Source organism: Ixodes scapularis, unplaced genomic scaffold (assembly GCF_016920785.2).
Source record: "Ixodes scapularis isolate PalLabHiFi unplaced genomic scaffold, ASM1692078v2 PGA_scaffold2__306_contigs__length_199485367, whole genome shotgun sequence".
NCBI lineage: Eukaryota > Metazoa > Arthropoda > Arachnida > Ixodida > Ixodidae > Ixodes > Ixodes scapularis.
This window is the reverse complement of record NW_024609857.1, coordinates 108,478,910-108,498,254: the sequence shown is the minus strand read 5'-3', so window position 1 is coordinate 108,498,254 and position 19,345 is coordinate 108,478,910. Positions and strand designations below refer to the sequence as shown.

Sequence of the window (19,345 nt, the reverse complement as noted above, 5' to 3'; positions counted from 1 at the left end):
AATACCAGTTTGACCAGTTTAAATACCAGTATGACCAGTTAGATTTTCAAACTGGTCTTTCCAATAGGGAGTACAAGGCCTTGTCCAGGATATGTTTGCAGCAGCTCGGAAATAGTGGCGACGTGCGGGCCATGGGCCACAACTGCGTCAGCAAGGGCCGAAAACTATCAGAATTCGAGTGTTGACTATCTGATGACACGATATTTCTTTACAACTTCCTCAACAAGGCAAAGGATTTTCTGGTCTAATTTGTTCCCGTATGAGCGAGGGTTCAATGTTTTAAATTGTAGAAAAAAAATATTAAGTTGCATTACATACATTTCAACCTCTCTGATTTATCGCTCTCCAAAATATCTTGTTTACAATTCAGGAGTTTTGGAATAACGTACTCAAGCGCTTTGGATACTCTACTTTCATTTTACCCAAAGTGCTCGCGTACTTTTTCTAAGACTCCCTTATTGTACAAAACGCGACAGTGTGAGCGCCAACAAGCGATTTTTTTTGTTTTTGCTGTTTCTCTCATAGAATCAAAGGGCTGCCATTGAAATTAATAATGTTAACGAACAAAACGTTGGGGTGCAAACGAGCTGGTGTCTCTGGAAGTGCTCGTCTGAGCCACTAACCTAAGCGGTAAATTTTGGTGCGTACTAAAGCCATCTTAAAGCAAAAAAAAAAAAGATAGCTAATTTTTTTTTTTTTTATGGTAACAGAATCAAGGAATGTAACTAGTCCGTTTCACCTTTACGCATTTTGGGGACCATCATAGAAAAAAATTCGGTGGTTGAAGTATTACGTTGAAGGTTGTCTAACACGGTTGTGTATTATAAGAATACCTTGACATAGAAAAAATATTTGAGGACATATTCTGAAGCAAAAAATGTGCGTAGACCAGGGTTAGAACAATGGAGACTTTTCACGAAGAGGATGAGATGGTGCAGAGCCTTACACAAATAGGTTGAAACGCAAAGCGTGTTAAGGTGTTTGGCGAACGGGTTCAAACGGGACGGTTCTAAATAGAAATGGTGTTTTGAAAACTGGTCGAAACGGCATTGGTTCAAACGTGAAGGTCGTTTGAGAATAGGTCAAACGGGACGGATTCATATGGGAATTCATTGTTTCGGGCTACACCCTTCCTATCGTGTCCTGTAAGTGTAGGCGGGTTTATTCCGAATGTTTGAGGAACGGGTGAGGGTGATTTGTGCTTTCTTGTTTTTGAATTGCTGTCCTTGGGTGACTTTGTTCCTTAGTGTTGTGGTTAGACGAGTTCAATCTTGTTTTTGCGCGTACTTATCTTAAACATGGGTCTTTTGAAAAATGATTCGGCCTAATAAACCTCCAGCTGCATTATGACATTGTGTTTTCCGTCCCGTTCCTCCCTTACACGTGAGTTACATATATTTAATAATGCGAAAAAACTTAACTGTTCCATTGAGCGAAACGACGTCCTCAGTTTTGAAGCCGCGCCAAAAGCCCCCTTCCCCTGTCCCAGTGTCCTTCGCAGCAGACATCGGATAGATAGGTTCCCATTTACTGGCGCACGTCATCAAGGAACGAGGCTCCCATTGGCTTCCGTGCGGCGTAGTTCCAAAAAACGCCACCAGAAAAGCCCTCCCCATGGCGCCGCAGCGCACGCAGCGTCGCGGCGGCCGTTAAGAGGGAGCGGTGGCGGCAAAGCCCGCCCGGGCACACTCTGGAGAGGATGTACGGCCAACCTCACGAGAGCGCATACTCGGCCGTCGGCCGGCAAAACTTGGCCGTCCACGCCAGTACGCCGCAGACGAACTAAGGGAGCGGAAGAACGACATTCATGCTCTCGCATTCACAACTTATAAGAAGTGCTTAGGTGTCGCAAATTGGAAATTTGGGCCAGTTGGTTCATGCTCAGAATGTAAAGCGCCAAAAACGACAGGACAAAAAGTAGAGTAAACAAGACGAGGCGTCCGGGGGCCGGTAAGAGGGACATGGTGTGTGTGTATGTTTATAAAGCCTAGCACTTATTGGTTTAGGCTACCTACAGGCGCGAATGACAATTGATGAGGCGATGGTAACTGAAGGAACTAAACGTTTAATGGGGCGCACTTGTGCCCAAAACAAAAAAGAAAGAGAAGATAACAGTAGAGCGTCGCGGACGTCGATGACGGCGTAACAGCAGGATCGTACGCTGGGGCGAGACTGACTCCGCCTCGGCACGCGGAGCCCCTTATGTACGCGCGTGGGACTCTGCAACAATCGGCGTAGAAGGTTCGGCGCGGAGAGCATTTGTACCTCGAACAAGCAACGAGATTCTCGAATTTACCAGAACACGAAATTGCAAGACTAAATAAAAGAACCGTCGCTCCCAGAAATCGAACCCGAACTTTTCGTGTGGGAGGCAATCACGATAACCGTGAGTACACGGCCGCGCTGCCTACTTGGGCACCGGCGCGCGCGGAAAGAAGCCAATTCGGTAGTGCACAAAAACAAATCACAACGAAAAGCTACACAAACTCAGTCGAACAAGAATGAAATGCTGCTCTTCAACGACAGGACGTCATCAATAAAAATCTTGACAGGTGATGAGTCAAGATTAAAGAATTTATAAATGCGAACTTCCACCTCGTTCAATAATTGCAGATAATCGCAAGCATTTTTAAGGGAGGTGGAAAGATATTTCACACAGGCAGACCGCTCACTGCATCCCTCGTCTTTATTGCAACATATATAGAAACAAATTCAGCACTTAAGTATCTCCAAGTGTTAACGGAAACATGCATTCCTCTCGACTTCCTCGCTATTTCAGCACACAATCTAAAATAAATATTGGCACTATCTGGTAGTCCTTGTTGTCACGTGTATATTCTTCAACGTAAATTATTTAAAATGAAATGTTGGATGAGTATTTTCTAACTGTATTGGTAAGTTACGGCGTAAGAAAACGAATACTATTTACGCCTGTAAAGTTATTTTTATCAATTCATAAATATAAATCAGGACGCGGGGAACGCCGCAAACATACTAAAATTAAAAAAAAAAACATATAAAGGATACGTATACAATTCATGCTTCCTAGCATTTATTTTCTTGAATCGTTTGCTAAGTGTAAGCTGTAACACAAATAGGAAAGTAGCAAGTGAAAAAAACAAAAAAAACAATTGGGGTGTATGTTTATAAACCCTAGCACTTAGTCTGCCTTAACGAGCGACTGGTCTCCCAGCTGTAGATGAGACATTTAACAAGTGTAGTACAACCTCCAGGCTGGGGTCTTTAACGTGCATCACGCAGTAGTGATACACGACCGCACACCGGCACGATGCTCATCCAGATCGAAGCGGGCAGCAGTGGGGATTGAACCAAGGATCCCGCACTTCTGCGGCGCGAGTTTTCGCTCCACGTGCTCCAAACTCGTGTATGCTACCCCACTCGGTCTTCCATCGCCTAAGGGAGTAAGTAGAGCAGCCGAAAAGTGCTTGTTGTGTTTTTCACGTAGATGAGCCTATTTCCAATACAGTCTATACATCTTCGTTCATGGAACCCATAAAAACTACCGCCCTAATACCTCATTCATATTTGACGCTACGGGTATTAAGTAAGATACGAACCCGTGTACGGCATAAAACCTTTATTATAGGGAGAATATAGTGAATTTTATTTATGTTCCACCAACCAATACATAAACAAGCTTTTTTCTTTTTTTTTGTAATTCAAGTTTACCGAAAACATATCAACCACTGCACTTCGCTTCACGTGAAGTTTTCTCCAATTCGAAAGAGTGAACGGAAGCCTCAATTTTATCCCGAGCAGCTCTCATCATAGATCTCGTACTTTGGTGTTGTGCCGCACAGGAGATCAAAGATGAATTCGCAGCATTCTGGTGGATTGCTTACACGGCTTTCCGGGACGATGAGCACACATGCGCTTTCTGCATGAAAAATACAGCAGTATGACGTCCAGGTAACATTCGTTAGTTTAGTTGCATTATTTTCTGAATGATCAACCACAACTGTATAGGTTCATTCTAGCCGTACTATTCCTTGGATAAATAGAACACGAGCCGTATAAAGTAAAAATGAAAGAAATTTGCAACTTCCTGTAACACCAATTTAGAGCGCAGCTCTCTTAGGAGCAAGAGGGGAGGGTACTGAAAGAAGGGTATGCCCCTCCTCCTCATCTGTATCCTCTCCTCCTGCCCTCCTCCTTCTTTCACGCGCCAAATGCGCGTCGTCACCGCGGTGCATTATGGGAAAAGTCCATAATGCACCACGGCGACATTTCAGCATGATGACGTTTCGGCATAGTGCCGAAACGTCCGCGCGGTGCATTATGAGAAACGTCCCATAATGCACCGCGGCGGCGTTTCGGTACGGTGACGTTTTGGCACCATGCCGAAACGTCACCGCGTTGCATTATGGGACGTTTCCCATAATGCACCACGCGGTTACGCCGACGGCGACGGCGACGCCACTCAAGCAGTAAACGGGCGCCTAAGAGCTGCGCCCTAAAACCAACGAGAGCCCTCTGCAATTGGATAATAAGGTGTTTTAGAGCGCAGCTCTAAGGCGCCCGTTTCCGGCTTGAGCGGCGTCGGCGTCGGTGTCACCGTCGGCGTGGGCGTAATCGCGCGGTGCATGATGGGTAAATTTCCCCGCTAAATTTAGCAGAAAAGTTTCATCGCTGAATTTATTGAAAACATTTCCCCGCTAAATTTAGCTGGAAAATGTCCCTGCTAAATCTAGCAGAAAGTTTTCCCGCTAAATCTAGCGGAAAAGTTTCCCCGCTATATTTAGCGGAAAAACACCCCCGCTAAATTTAGCGGAAAATTTTCTCCTAAATGGGGGCGAGCAGGAGAGGAGAAGGGGCTTATTCCCCTCTCCGTACCTTCCTCTCCTCCCCCTCAAAAGCTGTGCTCTAATTCGGCGTTACAGGGAGTTGTAAAAGGCTTTCATTTTAGAGCGCAGCTCTTAGGCCCCCGTTTCCGGCTTGAGCGGCGTCGCCGTCGGCGTCGCCGTCGGCGTAACCGCGCGGTGCATTATGGGTAAATTTCCCCGCTAAATCTAGCGGAAAAATTTCCCCGCTAAATCTAGCGGAAAATTTCCCCGCTAAATATAGCGGAAAAAATTTCCCCGCTAAATCTAGCGGAAAAATTTCCCCGCTAAATCTAGTGGAAAATTTCCCCGCTAAATCTAGCGGAAAAAAATTTCCCCACTAAATCTAGCGGAAAAAATTTCCCCGCTAAATCTAGCGAAAAATTTCCCCGCTAAATCTAGCGGAAAAATTTCCCCGCTAAATCTAGTAGAAAATTTCCCCGCTAAATCTAGCGGAAAAAATTTCCCCGCTAAATCTAGCGGAAAAAATTTCCCCGCTAAATCTAGCGGAAAAAGCTTCCCCGCTAAATCTAGCGGAAAATTTGGTCACATGACCCGGGGGTCACGTGACCTGGGGAGTCACACCCCGAGGTCACGTGACCCCCTCCCGAGATCACGTGACCTCTAAGGGGGGCATGTGTTTGCCCCCATGTGCCCCCACTAAGGTCACGTGCCCTCGGGGGGGTCACGTGACCCCCCCCTCCCGAGAACACGTGGCCCCCAGTACCCTCCTCTCCTCCTCCTCAAGAGCTGCGCTCCAATTCGGCGTTACAGGGAGTGGTAAACGGCTTTCACTTTTTTGATAAGATTTTTTGTATATACCGAATTTTATGTGTTGTTTTTCTATTGCAGAAGTGTGTATTTTGATAATAACATTATTACCGCTTATAGATGGAATTCTAAGAATATCACACTCCAGGGGGTCCACAAATGAGGTGATCATCTCTGCGGAATCAGTTTCTGAAAACAAACAAGTGGTATGATATTAAACCAACTGCCTGTAAGAAATATGAACAAATTAAACAGCCAAAGAGCAAACGAAAATGCCGTCGATTAAGATTAAGCCTATAAACGAAAAGCATCTGGTTGGCTCAGCAACAAAAATAATGCTATATGAGACTAAATTGAAGTTAATTTTGGTTCCACTCGACGTTCGAATTTTTAGGCAATGAAACTTATATAGTTTGTGTTGTACACCTCTTATATTTCATTCATAATTTCAGGGTTAAAGTTTCAAAGCTTATGTTTTACACTTGCCACGATGAAGGGAACATCGGGAAAGTTTAATCAAGAGAAATATTTAAAAATTAGTTTTGTTTGCATAGCGACGTTCTTTTTCATAATAATCTTACTGTGTTGTAACACGTTGTGTCATATGCCAGATATACTTTATATTAATATTCTTTAAATATTACTTTCAATTCAAATGAAAAATATTCGAAAGCATTTCCCGATATTGGTTATCAACATTTTTTTCCCCATCTGCACTCTAAAAAAAGCCCGTGCGTCCACTTTCCCGCAAAACACTCGGCGAGCCAATCACCGTAACTTACGGAGGCAGCTCATCGAATGACGATGCCGAAACATTTGTTTAGACCAAAAAACGCAGTCTGGGTTGTGACAATAAGCAATGCAAAACGTCACGCTTGTATTGCTTAATGTCACAACTCAGACTGCGTTTTTTGGTATAAACATAGGTTTCGGCATCGTCATTCGCTGAGCTGCCTCCGTGAGTTGCGGCGATTGGTTCTCCGAGTATTGTGCGGGAAAGTGGACGTACGGGCTTTTTTTAGAGTGTAGGATTTGTTGGGTCCTTCTCATATTGACGGCCATAGGGGTGTCAAGCCTGTTTTTGTTTTCAGTGAACGTGTCCACATGTTTTGGATTTTACTTTTGCAAAACATTCCTTGTTTTCGTAAAAAGAAATGGCGTCTTGGAGGAGGTTAGACAGCTATTGTCCTAATACCGCTTGAAGGCAAACGTGTGGGCCAGAAGAATAAAAGTACAACTTTCTACAACGTAAATGTTTTTTTTAAATATATATTGCCACCCGCAGAGCCGAGAAGGCAACGCTCGGTCACGGTCTTCTAGAAGATTCCCGGTCATTCTCGCAGCAGACGTAACTTTCCCTCTGCTTTGTTATTCTCGAAAGTGCCAGTTCATCCTCGCCCCGAGAGCGCGACGCTCGAACCTTCCTTGCCGAACTTTCGAGATAGTGACGCACGGTAGATAAGCAACTGCCCGCGACCTTGTCGAGTCAGTCTCAGTCTCGCTAGCGCTCTGTAGTGCCGCCGAATCGCCGCCCGCTTTTCTGCTGCCTCGACGCTCTTCCGTTACTCCTTTTTGTTTGGCACAAGTTCGCCCATTAAACCTTTATTTTCAGTTTACTCTTTTCTTTCTCGTCGCCTTAATTCGTGACATTTCTGGTGGAGGTGCGGGGTACAAAACCCGTGCAACGTTTACCCCTAGAAGAACTCGGTCAACAAGCCCCATTTCCCGACGACCTTTCGTTGAAGACCCGAAGCACCGTGCCAGCTGCCGTCTTCAAGGGCAAGCTCCTGAATTCGGACCATTCACCGCGAGAACAAGGCAAGCGAAGACGACGATGGCCAACCAGTCGCCGAACCCCGCCGCTCCTGCCGTCGTCTGCCTTACCGTCGCTCCTCGTACGCCGACTCCCTTCCACGGCGAGATCCACGAGGATGTTGAAGACTGGATCAAGAACTACGAGCGTGTGGCGCGCCACAACGGATGGACTGCGGAGCAGTGCCTCCAGAACCTCTACTTTTCGTTGGAGGGTACTGCGAGGCACTGGTTGGAGAATCACGAGGCTGCGCTCACGTCGTGGGACGCCTGCGTCACCGAGCTGAAGCGGGCGTTCATGAATCAGCATCGTAGGCAGCGGGCCGAAGACCTTCTCCAGGCGAGGACTCAAGGCCCCAACGAAACGGTCACCAGTTTCGTTGAAGACATCCTCCGCCTGAGCAGCCGCGCCGACCCGGAAGCCACTGACGAGAAAAAGTTGCGCTTCCTTATGAGAGGCGTAAAAAGCGAAATCTTCGGGGGACTTGTTCGCAACCCTCCGACGACCGTCGAAGAATTTGTTGCCGAAGCGACAAACATCGAGCGGGCGCTAATGGCCCGAGCGCTGCACTACCATCGGCTCAACGACGTTTCAACTCTGGCATCGGCAAGCTCCGAGTTCAGCACCAGCACCGACGAGCTTCGCGAGATTATCCGTCAAGTCGTTCGCGAAGAACTCAAGAAACTGCTGCCTGCTGCCGACCCCCCGGCGTCGCTGTCCATTGCCGAAGTTGTGAGGGACGAGCTCGAGAGAGCCATCGAACAACGGGCTCCTGTCAACCCCGCTCCGCTCGAGCAACCGACGGTGAGCTACGCCGCCATGGCCCGACGACCGCCACCTGCTGCCCATCAACCTCCAACACCACGACGACGGGACGCACCGGCACAGCCGTACCCCCGACGTCTCGACGATCGACCTCAGTACGTCCGGCAAGAGCAACCGGCGCCCAGGAAGACCGACGTGTGGCGAACGGCCGATCGACGCCCGTTGTGCTACCACTGCGGGGAAGCCGACCACATCTACCGTCGATGTCCCTACCGCCAGCTGGGCCTACGAGGGTTTGCGCCCAACGACCCTCGACCACGTCTTGGGGAGCGACCTCGGGACATCGAGGACTACCTCCGCCGCTCTTCATCACCTGAGTCGTCTCGCCGCCGAGGATTCCGTTCACCATCTCCCCGACGCTCGTCATCGCCCTTCCGCCGGTCTCGCCGAGACAGCCCGTCACCCATCGCTTCCCGTCGGGAAAACTAAGTGCGGCACTGCCGGGAGGTGGTATTGCCGAGGACGAACGACGCCAATATCCTCCACAAACGTCGGAGGGCTCCCCCACTAGCGACGAGACGGTGTCCAATAACCTCGACGTAATCATCGACGGCCACGACGCGAAGGCGCTCATCGACACCGGAGCAGACTATTCGGTTTTAAGTGGGAAGCTCTCTCGCCGCCTACGGAAGGTGATGATGCCTTGGGATGGCCCGAAAATACGAACCGCCGGCGGACATCTCATCACACCAGTGGGAAGGTGTACTGCGCGCGTGGACATCCACGGAGAGACCTGCCCCGTGAAATTCGTCGTCCTCAAAGACTGTTCGAGAGACGTCATCCTTGGCATGGACTTCCTCTGTGAGTACGGTGCGGTGATCGACCTTGGAGCAAACAGGTTGACGCTGCGAAAGCCCGTGCTACCTCCGGAGGAATCCAAAACGTCGCCAGCCGCCGTCCGAGTCATTGCGGACCACGTGAACCTGCCGCCACGGTCGAGTGTTCGTGTGCCCGTCGTGACCGACGCAGTTGCCAGCGGGAAAGTCCTTCTGGAAGGCAACGTCCAACTGCTTTTCGGAAGAGGAATAGGCGTCGCAAGGGGCGTAACAGAGCTGCAGGATGGACGTTGTGTGGTCCTCGTGACGAACTTTCGACCGGAGGCGCAGCATCTCACGAAAGGGGCCACTATAGGACACGTTGAGGAACTTCTGGCCGACGCCGAAATCGCCGCGATCTCCGACGAGCCCTCGCCATGTCAGCCGTTTAGTACAGTGCCGCCACAGCTCGACGTCAACCCCAAGCTCAGCGCCACGGAACGACGACAGCTCGGAGACCTCCTCGCCGAGTTCGGCGATTGCTTTGCGACGACGTCGAGGGTGCGCCAGACAACAGTTGCGAAACACCGCATCATTACCAACGAGGACGCGCTCCCTGTGCATCGGCCGCCGTACCGGGTCTCCCCAAAGGAACGAGAGGCCATTCATGAACAAGTACAGGAGATGCTCAACGACGACATCATTCAGCCTTCGAGCAGCCCGTGGGCCTCTCCAGTTGTGCTGGTAAAGAAGAAAGACGGAACGCTTCGATTCTGCGTTGACTACCGGCGGCTCAACGCGGTCACGAAGAAAGATGTGTATCCGCTCCCCCGCATCGACGACACGCTGGACCGGCTGCGCCACTCCCGATACTTTTCGTCGATGGACCTTAAGAGTGGCTACTGGCAGATCGAAGTCGAGGAACGGGACCGAGAAAAGACTGCCTTCGTCACGCCCGACGGACTGTTTGAGTTCAAGGTGATGCCCTTCGGACTGTGCACGGCGCCGGCAACGTTCCAACGTGTCATGGACACCGTCCTGGCAGGCCTCAAGTGGCAGAGCTGTCTCGTTTACCTCGATGACGTCGTGGTATTCTCGGCCAACTTCGACGAGCATTTGCGACGCCTTCGGGCCGTTTTAGAGGCAATCAGGACCGCAGGACTCACCCTCAAGCCGACGAAGTGCCGGTTTGCCTACGGCGAACTGAAGTTCCTGGGCCACGTGGTGAGCAACGAAGGTGTAAGTCCTGACCCTGAGAAGACTCGCGCCGTAGCGGCCTTTCCACCGCCCACCGACAAAACTGCCGTCCGAAGATTCCTTGGGCTTTGCGCATACTACCGGCGATTCGTTCAGGATTTCGCCAAGCTTTCTGCGCCGCTAACGCACCTTACGAAGGACGCCGTGAACTTCGACTGGGGTGAAGAACAACAACAGGCATTCGACGAACTAAAGCGACGGCTCCAGTCACCACCGATTCTCGGCCACTTCGACCAATCAGCCGAAACGGAGGTCCACACGGACGCCAGTAATACAGGACTCGGAGCGGTACTGGTCCAACGACAAGACGGTGCGGAGCGCGTGATCGCATACGCTAGCCGGACGCTGTCGAACGCGGAACGCAATTACTCGACGACCGAGAAGGAATGTCTGGCCGTAGTCTGGGCCATCACGAAATTCCGCCCATACCTGTACGGGACTCCTTTTCGGGTGGTCACCGACCACCATTCGCTGTGTTGGTTAGCGAGCCTGAAGGACCCATCGGGACGCCTCGCTCGATGGAGCCTACGACTGCAAGAGTACGACGTAACCGTGGTCTACAAGTCAGGCCGAAAACACAGTGACGCTGACTGCCTGTCCAGAGCCCCTGTCGAGTCAGCTGCCGGATGTGTCAAAGACGACGACGACGACGACCACTTTCTTGGTGCGGTGAGCATTTACGGCATGGCAGCGCTCCAGCGGGACGATCCTGAGCTGCGTGCATTGATCGACCACTTGGAGGGACGAGGGGGTACGATTCCCCGAGCCTTCTCACGTGACCTGCCACGATTCGCCGTCCGGAGAGGTATCCTCTATAAAGAAAACTTCGGGGACAACAACTCGACGTGGCTGCTAGTGATTCCTGCTAGTCTTCGAGAAGAGATCTTCCAAGCCTGCCACGACGACCCAACATCTGGTCACCTTGGCTACAGTAGGACCCTTGCACGGATCCGAGAAAAATACTACTGGCCCAAGCTTCCGAAGACTGTCCACCTCTACGTCCGTTCGTGCCACGAATGCCAACGACGTAAGAAACCACCGACGAAGCCGGCAGGTCTCTTGCAACCGATCGCGCCCCCGACTGCACCATTCCAGCAGGTTGGAATGGATCTTCTCGGACCTTTCCCACCGTCGGCACAGAGAAACCGGTGGATAATCGTGGCAACTGATTATCTCACCAGGTACGCCGAGACAAAAGCACTCCCGTCGGGGACCGCCGTGGAAGTAGCCAAATTCTTCGTGGAGTCTATCGTCCTCCGACATGGCGCTCCCCAAGTCTTGATTACGGACCGAGGATCCTCGTTCATGGCGCAACTGACACAAGAGATACTCCGCCTGAGCCACACCGACCACCGCCGGACCACGGCATACCACCCGCAGACAAACGGGCTGACGGAGCGACTAAACAAGACCATCGCCGACATGATTTCGATGTACGTGGACGTGGAACACAAGACGTGGGATGAAGTGTTGCCCTACGTCACGTTTGCGTACAACACGGCGATTCAAGAAACTACCGGCATTACACCCTTTCAGCTGGTGCACGGCAGAAAGGTGACGACGATGCTCGACGCCATGCTGCCCCACGACCCGACGGACGACGGCACTGACGACGCCCAGCTGGTCACCCAACGAGCAGAAGAAGTGCGCCAGCTAGCCCGTCTTCGAATTGAGGACCAGCAACGTGTGGACGCTGGCCGGTACAACCTTCGCCGCCGCGACGTGGAGTTCCAGCCCGGAGACAGGGTATGGGTGTGGACGCCCATTCGCCGCCGCGGCCTCAGCGAGAAACTGTTAAAACGCTACTTCGGACCCTACAAGGTCATCCGCCGCCTTGGGGACTTGAACTACGAGGTGCTCCCCGACGGAACTCGCCCATCAAGACGCCGCCAGCCACGACCCGAAGTCGTCCACGTAGTTCGACTCAAGCCGTTCTACGCGCGTTAGGATTGTGAAACTGCATGTTAGTTTTGTTTCGCCGTAATTGTTTTAGCCATTTCCGTTTTCCTTTCGTTTTGCATCGGGGCGATGCACTTTTAAAGGGGGGATAATGCCACCCGCAGAGCCGAGAAGGCAACGCTCGGTCACGGTCTTCTAGAAGATTCCCGGTCATTCTCGCAGCAGACGTAACTTTCCCTCTGCTTTGTTATTCTCGAAAGTGCCAGTTCATCCTCGCCCCGAGAGCGCGACGCTCGAACCTTCCTTGCCGAACTTTCGAGATAGTGACGCACGGTAGATAAGCAACTGCCCGCGACCTTGTCGAGTCAGTCTCAGTCTCGCTAGCGCTCTGTAGTGCCGCCGAATCGCCGCCCGCTTTTCTGCTGCCTCGACGCTCTTCCGTTACTCCTTTTTGTTTGGCACAAGTTCGCCCATTAAACCTTTATTTTCAGTTTACTCTTTTCTTTCTCGTCGCCTTAATTCGTGACAATATATATAACTGGTCTATGTGGTCTAGTTAAAATTAGATCATTTAATTTTATTTTTTATGTAAAATATAATGACAAACTTGTCCTCTTTAGCAACCCTTTCATGTTTAGACATTTTTCGGCGATGTTTAACACAAATTAATTTTATGTTTCGAAACAAACCTTTTGTACGCAGTAAATATTGCTTTGTTTACTTTTTAGAAAAGCTATAGCGCTGAACTATTTTAGTATTTTCGGCGTTGCGACTGGAAATTGCCTAAATATTAGAAAATCGTGCAATATATTCACAGCAATAAAATATAATCATCAACAATTTCTCTATACGTTCACGTAAGTGACAACCGTTATTTCAAAATTCACAGAAACATGTTGCATTATGCTCTTCAAAATTAAAACAAAAAATAGTTTTTTTTTTCTTGTACGCTGCAGCCAAGTGCAGTTGGATGGTTTCTGTTTCAACGACTAGTGGCACTCGAGCACCGCAGCCGAATTCGCCGTACTTGGTCACATCATCTCCCAGACGCCATGGAATCTTATACCAATATGAACAAACCTGTGTGTGTGTGGTTTTTATTAGTGATGTGGCTCGATATCGGCTATGAGAGCTTTGCTTCGCGGCGGATTCGGTCTGTGAGGTGCTTTGCTTGGTTGATTGCGCTGCACTGCGAAATTTTACCAGTATAGTACATTAATGTGGGTAGTCTGGTAACAAAAATATTTGATTAATTTATCCGGACATCAATGTACACCGTTTTCTATTGCGCTGGACTGTAGCGGACGTTACGAGCTATCTCAGCCAATTATACGCATATCAAGAAAAAACCCGTTACTGCGCCCTTCTCAAAGATCCCATGACACCCACACGGCATTGGATTCACTTGTATGGTACGTATACCTACCATACCATAGCGCCGCCTGTGGTCCGTCGTAAGGTGAAAAGGAGCATGTGCGCGGGAGGCGTTGCGGAATCTTGTGTCTTAAACGATGGCGTTGCAAGGGCGGCGCAACAGCAGCTATTAGTTTCAAAAGTAGGTAGCTTCATTGGACCAGCGCTGCGCCTTCGCGCAAGGTATGGCTCGAGTATTTGCAGTGCCACTGCGAATCGGGCAATGTTTGCACCACGCAACGGAAGGCTCTATGCAGGCTCACAAAAGGAGCTCCACGCAGTAGCTGTATCTCCTTCCATAATAATACGCGTATATGCAGCATGGCGATAATGGATCATCTAAAGTAAGATCAGTTAGAAAAAATGTAAACAACAAGGTTTTTAAACTCTTTTTTCGAATTTTGCTTGTCGGTACTGATCACATATGTTTGCTTGCTAATATCAAAATGTTCGCCGACATTGGCTCAAGGTGCCATGTTTTAGAGCTCTTATAAAGTTTATGTAGTGAAGAACTATTATAATTTAGAAACACTGGCCTGTACCCGAACATTGTTTCTGAAAATTAATTAACTAATAATTGCAAGTTTTAAAAGGTACCCAAATTTTGCTTGTGAAAAGAAATAGCGTCGTCGGCATGCGCCTATCCAAAACGGGGTTTGGGCTAAGCGCATGCGCACTTTTATCGACGCTATTTTTTGCCTACGCAAAGATTTTTGCTACTCTACTCCATAATGTCCGAAAGTTATTACTCTTGTTATGCAATATCAGACATAACCAAGCCGGTGGTGCACTTGAATGCCAAAGAAAAGCTAGTGCTACATGATTTACGACCTTCTGTTTCCAGCGATTTTCTTTATTTTATTTTCAAAAATTCTTTACTTCTATTCTACTATGAACTTGAAGATCACGCGTAGAACTGACAAGTGCATTAAAATGTTGACCATTTCTCTACTGTTCAAACTGATTTAAATCACCCAATACGTTGGGGGATTTCAGCCTTGAGTTGCGTGGTGTAAACATCACCGGGGTGAGCAGCGGCGTTACAAATTTCAGAGGCATCACTCGCGCGATTCCACAACGCGGGTCCAATGACGCTAGATAGCTTTCTACTCCTTCGTCACTTTTCCCTCCTTCTCCTCTTTAGACACAACCTGCTATTGCTCCCCACTTGCCACCCCCGCCATCGGTTGGGGCATACGATTAAAGTTGGATCACAGACGACGCTACGAGACATAACCCTCAATCCAATGCCGTGTGACCTTTCAGAAGAGCGCAGTGATGCGTTGCCACATGATAGGCCTAATTGGCTGATATCGCTCGTAATGTCCGCTACAGTCCATCGTATTAGGAAAGGAAGTACAGTGATGTCTAGACAGATGAATCAATTCACTCTGCCAGTAGACTACACACATTAAACTACTAACCTAGGAAAGTAGCGCAGTGGAGCGAAATCAACCAGGCACAGAACCCGATGCACCGAATTCGTTGCAAAATTCAGGTTGCTTATGCAATATTAAACACATCACTAAATAAAAAAAAAACATTTTTTTTTTGTGTTTACCGTGTCTGGGAGATAATGGTACCAAGCACGGCTACACTGAAAATAGGGCTCGAATACCAGTAGTCGTTGAAACAAAAACCATCCTACGCTAATTAAAAAAAAAATTGGGTTATGGGGATATTTATACAGCGTGTAGTTGGTCAGCCATTAAAGTTGCGACGAGTCACACGCTGTAGATGAGCAATTTAGCCAGTGCAGTACGACCGCTAGCCTGGGGTCTTTAACGTGCTCACGCAGTAGTGATACACGACCGCACGCCGGTACGATGCTCATCCAGATCGAAACGGGGAGGGGTGGGGCTCGAACCCAGGATCCCTGGGTTTTTGCAGCGCGAGCTTTCGCTCCACGCGCGTCGAGCTGAGTGTGCGCTTTAGCGTCATTACGTGTGTAATGACGCTAAAGCGCATTACACGTCATTACGTGTGAAAAATACTGGGATATTATTTTTTATTAGGTGCCAATCTTGATGTATCTTGATTTATCTACTACAATGCTACTGGATGATAAATTAAATTATTAATACAATTGAGGTGGAGGCACCATCGTATTAGTTTTAAAGGTTTCCATCCGAGCTAGACATTTAATTAAAAAATACTATCGTGAAATTTATAGTTATTTAGCACATATCTCGCAGCCTGATTTTGAATTCTTTCAATTTGGTTTACACATATTTGCGTGTGCGGGCCCCGAATAATACAGGCCTCTTCTTTGCAAATAAGGTATATTCTGCTGTATGGATATGTTTTGCTACGTCAAATAAAATTTTTCATTGAAAACAAGAAATAGGAATGACACCCGTTTGACCCTGCCGATCTGAACACACCCTTTAATAAAAGTAAATTGCTGAAAGGTTTATTCATATTTCTTAGCGGTAAACAATGCTACGAAAGCAATATATGTATACAATATGGTTTGTACACTGATGGGAGGCCGGGTGGACGTAAAACTCTTGTGGATCTACATATGTATATAAATATATATCTTTGTACTCACGACCGAAGGGTTGTACGTTTACAATGTTCTTCGTGGAATATCCGGGGGATGAAGACAGCGTCGAGTTAAGATTACTGTGGAAGTACACCAGAATGAAAATGCATCATGAGAAGTAAATGTACTTGTTGTTGGGCTAATTGGTGATGAACGTGGCATATTGAATGCATCACGGGGTTATGTATGAAACCCGCCCAACTTATAGAAAATCTAACGTTGCGAAAACGGGAATGTGCACCAATGGCCGTTTGAAGGAGCCTGCAAACAATTTAAAGACAAATTTCGGGGCACATTTGCCCACACGGTGCAGGGCCTGTATATGTAGCCATGCTTCGGTTACTCCAAGATTTTAGGTAGAAGTAAGAAAAAAAGAGCACGCGAACTGCACGAGGCGTACTTGGAGAAATAGCGCAACCAGCCTCTGCTGCGCTGGGGCAATGCAGTAGAGGCTGGTTGCGCTATTTCTCCACGGGGCGCAGTGCCGCCGGGGCCGAGAAGCGCACTGATTGCAAACCGAAACTTAAAAGCCCGTGAGAGAGTGCAGGCGAGCTGGTAATCAATCGTCATCTTGTAAACCCTGAGATGGGGAACGATAAAAAAATTTGAGATTTTGTTGTGTTCGTCCGTTTTTTTATCGTTCCCCATCTCAGGGTTTAAAAGCCCGTCGAATTTGTGCGGTTTTTCAGAAAGCCGTAAAATGCTGACCGTGCCTTCTATCGTTCTCCAATTTGTTGATATAGTGGGTTTCGGTGATGCTGAGCAATTTTCAAATTGAAACCATACCCTTAGACACAACATTAAAAGAGTTAATTATGCAAAAATAATTAACAATCTAATTATCCCGGACTTGAATATTTTTTTTTCTAAGTGGGCCCCTGGCCCAGGATAAAAACAACACAAGCCTTTTTTTTTGTTGCGACGCGTAGTTTTCGCAATATCTAATTTGTCCACTTGTCTTGAAACGCCCTGTATATGTTTTTACCCCTTTGTGTGAGAAAGGTATAATTAAATAAAGTGAATGTGTCTCTCATCGGAAGACTACTTTTTACTATACAAATATAAAAATGATTAGACGGCCAGTTTAGTACATTTAAAATTTAATAACTCTAAAATTGATCAAGACTAACTATGTAGGTCGTACGACTTAACTGTCTTTAAAACTTAACATTGTATTGTAGTGGTATGATTCTTACGAAGAAAATTATTTATGACGCTAAAAGCAATATGTCCAAGTCTGTTCAATGTTTAATTTAAATCTCCCGCTGCTACCGTCAATTAATTATCCTTGTGCTATCAAAATAATAAAAACAGGCATAATATTGACTCTAAAGTGCTCAAATTTAGATATTGCTATTTCTAGGCTCGCAAAACAATTTTCTTCTGGGAAAGCACTGACATCTAAATCTATCATTTGCACATCAGTCTCTTTATTTTTTTATGATGTAACAAAACGTTTACAAAATCAATTATACGGTTCCCTCTTTTACTTACACTGAGCCATTATCAAACTCAAAAAGAACCAGATTCTCGCCATTGGGCCCTACTCCGGTTTGAGAGAATCTGACACACTTGGCAGTTCCACCAAAAATGGGATCAGTCTTGTAGTTTCTGTATAACATGTACCACGTTCCTTGGATTGGGTATTGCTGCATTATTTTGAACAAACAAACATGCACAAAATTAACAGATGTATGTGTGTCGTTTTTCCCGCAAATACAAGTCTGCTCATTTCTATATACAACGTAACGGATTGATATCACAGGATAATTGTTTAGCTAAAGAGATACAATGTATTTCGCAACATGGCCTAATATTTTTTTTATTTATCATTTACTATATCTCCCAGCATCCTCAACGTGAATGAAAACAAATATATTTCTGTGCCCTTAAAACAATTTTGAACGTGCACACTGCAGCCAAGCTTAAGAGGCTCAGTCATCCTGAGGATATTACATACTCTAACGAGTCATAAAACACAGGTAATGCTTGCTTCGAAAACACAATTTGCGATGGAACAAAATCCGTCACTTTCACGTTCCAGAAACATTTCCCCAAAAAAAGTGTTGAACCTCCCAATGATCTGCTATTTTCAATTTCAGTCTTTAATATCCAGTCTGTATAAAAAAACTGTAACAAAATGCCTATGTTCGTGCAAATATGAAGTTCTTTTTTTATAATTTGCAGATTGTTCAGAAATATTTATTTTAAGAAATCCTCTTCACCGCCCCATTTTAATCGATCGTCTTTATAATCCGCACCACTCGGCACGTACGACATTAACTTAAAGTGCATGACGTAAAACAGAAAACCGATAGATTCTCTTGATAAGCATTTAATACTAGCCACTTTTAAAGCCTTACTCTAATTAACCCAATACGATACTCATAAAATCTCATCAATTATTAGAATACGAACAACCACAGCCGGTTATATGACCAGCTTTACGAAATGACAAAATTATCAGTAGCATCTAATTAAAAAAAAGAGACTTACACGAGACTCATCTTGATAGACTCCCAAGGCTGGATTTCTCTCTATATACATTTCTTCAGCCGAAGAGGTGTACAGAGACAAACCAAAGGTTAAAGCGAGTACAGCCCACACCTCGGTGGCACTCAAATATAGGGGCTGCATTTCCAGTCTTCTTCTCCCGTGTCCTGGCAATGAACCGTAGCGATGCACTTTTAAAGCGTGAATCGACCGGATGCAGGGTAGCAAACGGATACAGATTTTAGATCACGCGACCGGTTAATGTTTGCCTTTTCGTCTTTGCTCTCCAGCCGAATGCAGTTTTTTTCTTCAGTCAAGGTTAGCTCCAGACAACGAAAGGCCTAAAAATGTAAAGAAGGAAAAGAATTGCGTTTTGTTAGACAGAAACTATTTTTTACTCACATTTCCGTTCCCACAGCCGATAGACACGTGAAACCAAACTTTATTTTTCTCTTACGGTTACAGTGAGGTATGTGTAGGCAATGTATTTTTCTGGAAAGACTCTAAATGCGCAGGCGAGCTGGTGGTAGTTAATCATGTTTCAAAACTCAGACTGTATCGCAGAAAAGTGAACATACTTTTAGTCGAAGGAATGGGCAGAGAAGAGAACGTCTCAAATTCAACACGAAAACGAGAATGAGGGGCCCCGTGAAGATTCAACACGTTGGGCGCAAGCTGTCATTTGCCAGATGCAGGATACTGAACGGATACGGATTTTAGATTTCTTTGT

At 47.1% G+C, this 19,345-nt stretch overlaps 1 protein-coding gene across 1 annotated transcript; it reads right to left on the bottom strand.

Moving 5' to 3' along the window:
• Window positions 1-3,767: 3,767 nt before the first annotated feature.
• LOC120839508 lies at window positions 3,768-18,759 on the bottom strand. The gene is made up of 5 exons (XM_040209787.1): window positions 18,619-18,759; window positions 17,617-17,771; window positions 16,129-16,202; window positions 5,724-5,801; window positions 3,768-3,898 (listed from the first exon to the last, which is right to left on the bottom strand). The coding sequence occupies exons 1-5, from the start codon at window positions 18,757-18,759 to the stop codon at window positions 3,768-3,770; spliced, it is 579 nt and encodes a 192-aa protein (XP_040065721.1).
• Window positions 18,760-19,345: the final 586 nt, after the last annotated feature.

What these genes read in the sequence shown, in the direction of transcription:
- LOC120839508 (XM_040209787.1), bottom strand. Translation starts at nt 18,759, where the DNA reads ATGCAGCCCCTATATTTGAGTGCCACCGAGGTGTGGGCTGTACTCGCT. An exon ending in TCTATCAAGATGAGTCTCGT is followed by an intron (nt 17,772 to 18,618) that starts GTAAGTCTCTTT and finishes AAAATAATGCAG; the next exon opens with CAATACCCAATCCAAGGAAC. An exon ending in TAGAATTCCATCTATAAGCG is followed by an intron (nt 3,899 to 5,723) that starts GTAATAATGTTA and finishes TTTTTCATGCAG; the next exon opens with AAAGCGCATGTGTGCTCATC.